This window comes from Limulus polyphemus, unplaced genomic scaffold (genome assembly GCF_000517525.1).
Source record: "Limulus polyphemus unplaced genomic scaffold, Limulus_polyphemus-2.1.2 Scaffold2737, whole genome shotgun sequence".
NCBI lineage: Eukaryota > Metazoa > Arthropoda > Merostomata > Xiphosura > Limulidae > Limulus > Limulus polyphemus.
Genome location: NW_013668347.1, coordinates 6,392 through 9,332, shown reverse-complemented (window position 1 = coordinate 9,332; position 2,941 = coordinate 6,392). Strand labels below are relative to the sequence as shown.

The following is a 2,941-nucleotide window of genomic DNA, read 5'->3' as shown; positions in this document are numbered from 1 at the left end:
ACATGATTAAAGAAGAGTACCAACACCGTCACATGATTAAAGAAGAGTACCAACACCGTCACATGATTAAAGAAGAGTACCAACACCGTCACATGAGTAAAGAAGAGTACCAACACCGTCACATGAGTAAAGAAAAGTACCAACACCGTCACATGAGTAAAGAAGAGTAACAACACCGTCACATGAGTAAAGAAGAGTACCAACACCGTCACATGAGTTAAAGAAGAGTACCAACACCGTCACGTGATTAAAGAAGAGTACCAACACTGTCACATGATTAAAGAAGAGTACCAACACCATCACATGATTAAAGAAGAGTACCAACACTAACACATGGTTAAAAAAAAGTCCTACAAGTGTCACAGGACTAATCTTGACAGACAAAATCATTTACTTTCAAAGTGGTAGTTTTTACACACACACATATTCATAATTTAAGTTATTGTTTTTTATCAGCTGGACATGCAACTGATTTTTATCCATTTCAGGTAATTATTTTCATATTCAGTGTGTGTATTTAGTTATATTTGTAGTTACATAAAAAAAAGTATTAAGAAAATTTCTATGATTGAAGCAAAGAATGTTCTTAACATTCAGCCCACTGTTGTAACAAATTCAAAGTTTGGCTTTATGTAAGAATTTTATACTTTATACACAGGTTATAATGTGTTCTGTCTCAGCTTGAAGTGAATTCTATGCTTTAATGGAAGGGGACTTGGTTCTGGTGATAATAAAGTGTTATCGGTGCTACTTGCTGTAACCAGTCTTTCAGAACTGCTGCCACTTGGAGTGCAATGATAAGAGTTTTTCTTCCTAGCAGTTTCAGTCTGTTTAGATGAGAGTTCAGTAACAGCATTAAATAAACCACCATCGTCTTCATCAGAGCTGATAACTATCACTGAATCACAAGAAGTTTTGTTTGGTTGACATTTTGAATTTACACTCTTTTGATTTTTCCTTTCACATTTCTCAAACCCAGGATGATTTGTCTTTCCTAGTCTCTTGTCTATAGACAAGTGAGACAATTCCTCCTCCAAAGCTGATAGATCTAAAGTAGGGAACAGGTCTTCTGAGTTATCACCATCTTCTATCATACTTACAAGGCTTTTGTCTTCTAGATGCACAACATTGGAAATTTCATCTACTGTCTTAAGTTCACTTAGGTCAAAGTTGTTTCTCTTTCCAGTAAAAAAACTACTAGTTGGAGTATTACACAATTCTCTTTCTAAATTATCATTTTGGGGAATGTTTCTGAAAGTGTGAATAAACAGTTGTTGGCTCTCTGTATCTGTGTTCAAGTTAGCTGATTTAAGTTGATCATCTCTAACTATCATATTTATAGTCAGTCTTCCCTCTGAATCAACACACAGATCACTAAACTCTTTATGGTTGCCCTTTTCTCTTTCATTTTGGTTGGATGATGGTTGGAACTCTTTGGTTCTTTTGATATTGTGTGGTAAAGGTGATTTTTCCCCCTCATTATTTTTCTGGAGATTATCATTACTACTTGAATCTTTCAGATTAGGTACACTAGTCTTACAATTTTCTTTAAGTTTCATTCGCTGAGAAAGGGGAAGACTCTCGGGTGACAGTGTGTTTGTGGTGGAGTCAAAAAGTAAATGGTGAGCTAATACATTTTGATGAAGATCTACATCACTATTACATCTGTTTGTGTTTACACCCACCTGGTTTTTTGGGTGGGTGGTGTTCTTGGATTCTTTTTCTTTAGATCTCCTTTTCGGATATCTTCGCATCCTGGGTTCTTCTCCCCCACAGGCAACTGAGACTACATTCTCTTCCTTGTCTTCCACTGAGGGTTTTTTCCTAGTTTTACCTACAAAAATCAATCATCTTAAGTCACTGTTACTGATCCTAAAGAAACACTGCCATAAGTAAACACTACAGAAAAAATGGCAGGTTACAAAAATCAATCATCTTAAGTCACTGTTACTGATCCTAAAGAAACACTGCCATAAGTAAACACTACAAAAAAAATGGCAGGTTACAAAAATCAAGCATCCTAAGTCACTCTGACTGATCCTAAAGAAACACTGCCATAAGAAAACACTACATAAAAAATGGAAGGTTATAACGATCAATTATTTTAAGTCACTGTTACTGATCCTAAAGAAACACTACATAAAAAATGGTAGGTTACAATGATCAATCATCTTAAGTCATTGTTACTGATCCTAAAGAAACACTGCCATAAGTAAACATGAAAAAAAATGGCATGTTACAACAATCAATTATTTTAAGTCACTGTTGCTGATTCTAATAACACACACTGTGAAATCAACCTTGGCTGTCAGTTTTATTTCATCAATATTTTGATATTCACTGATAATTTATTACATTTTAAGTTACATTTGAGGCATTAAAATAAAGAAGAGTTAATCATTACATCTGGTCACATGTCCTCAATAGTTAAGATTGGCTGGGGATGAGGAGATTTGAAAATATGGTTCTTTTTGAGGATAACTGTATTGTAAAAAATATTGTAGAGGAGGAGCTAATCTTTAAAAGTCTGTTAATTAGCAACTCTGTTGTTGTTTATTTTATTGCTGATAGTGAATCTTAGTTAGATTATTTCCCTTTTAATCTACTAAGAATTCAGATAATGATAAGTAGCATTATGAGTGCGATGGCCTGTAGTACATTGTGCAATCACATTGTATTGGAAGTCATTACTTTTTCTTAGCCTATACCTACATATCTTGTACTAGCCGGAGTACCCATCACCTGGACAGAAGTTATGTAAATACAGGATAAATTAAAAGTTATATTAGGACAAGAACAGTTGCTTCCCTTATATGTAATTGTAAAAAATGCAACAATAACCATAAAAACTGCAAAACACAAAATGTGAAACTGCAAATTTGCATGTATCCAACAAACCTTCATATCAAATTTGGTGAAGATCCATCCACAGGAGGTAGGG

The 2,941-nt window shown here is 34.4% G+C and overlaps 1 protein-coding gene across 2 annotated transcripts in view; it reads right to left on the bottom strand.

The window, feature by feature from the left end:
- LOC106467776 overlaps nucleotides 1–2,941 on the bottom strand; it is an 18,582-nt gene that overhangs the window by 9,470 nt on the left and 6,171 nt on the right. The window contains exon 3 of one of the 2 annotated variants that reach the window (XR_002612466.1): nucleotides 1,686–1,834. Coding sequence is in view for 1 of the 2 variants with exons in the window: in XM_013928152.2 (XP_013783606.1) it covers nucleotides 660–1,754 (1,095 nt within the window). In the remaining variant the exon portion in view is untranslated. Of the gene's footprint in view, nucleotides 1–6; nucleotides 1,835–2,941 lie in introns of those variants that run through there. The other variant, XM_013928152.2, reaches the window with a different exon arrangement.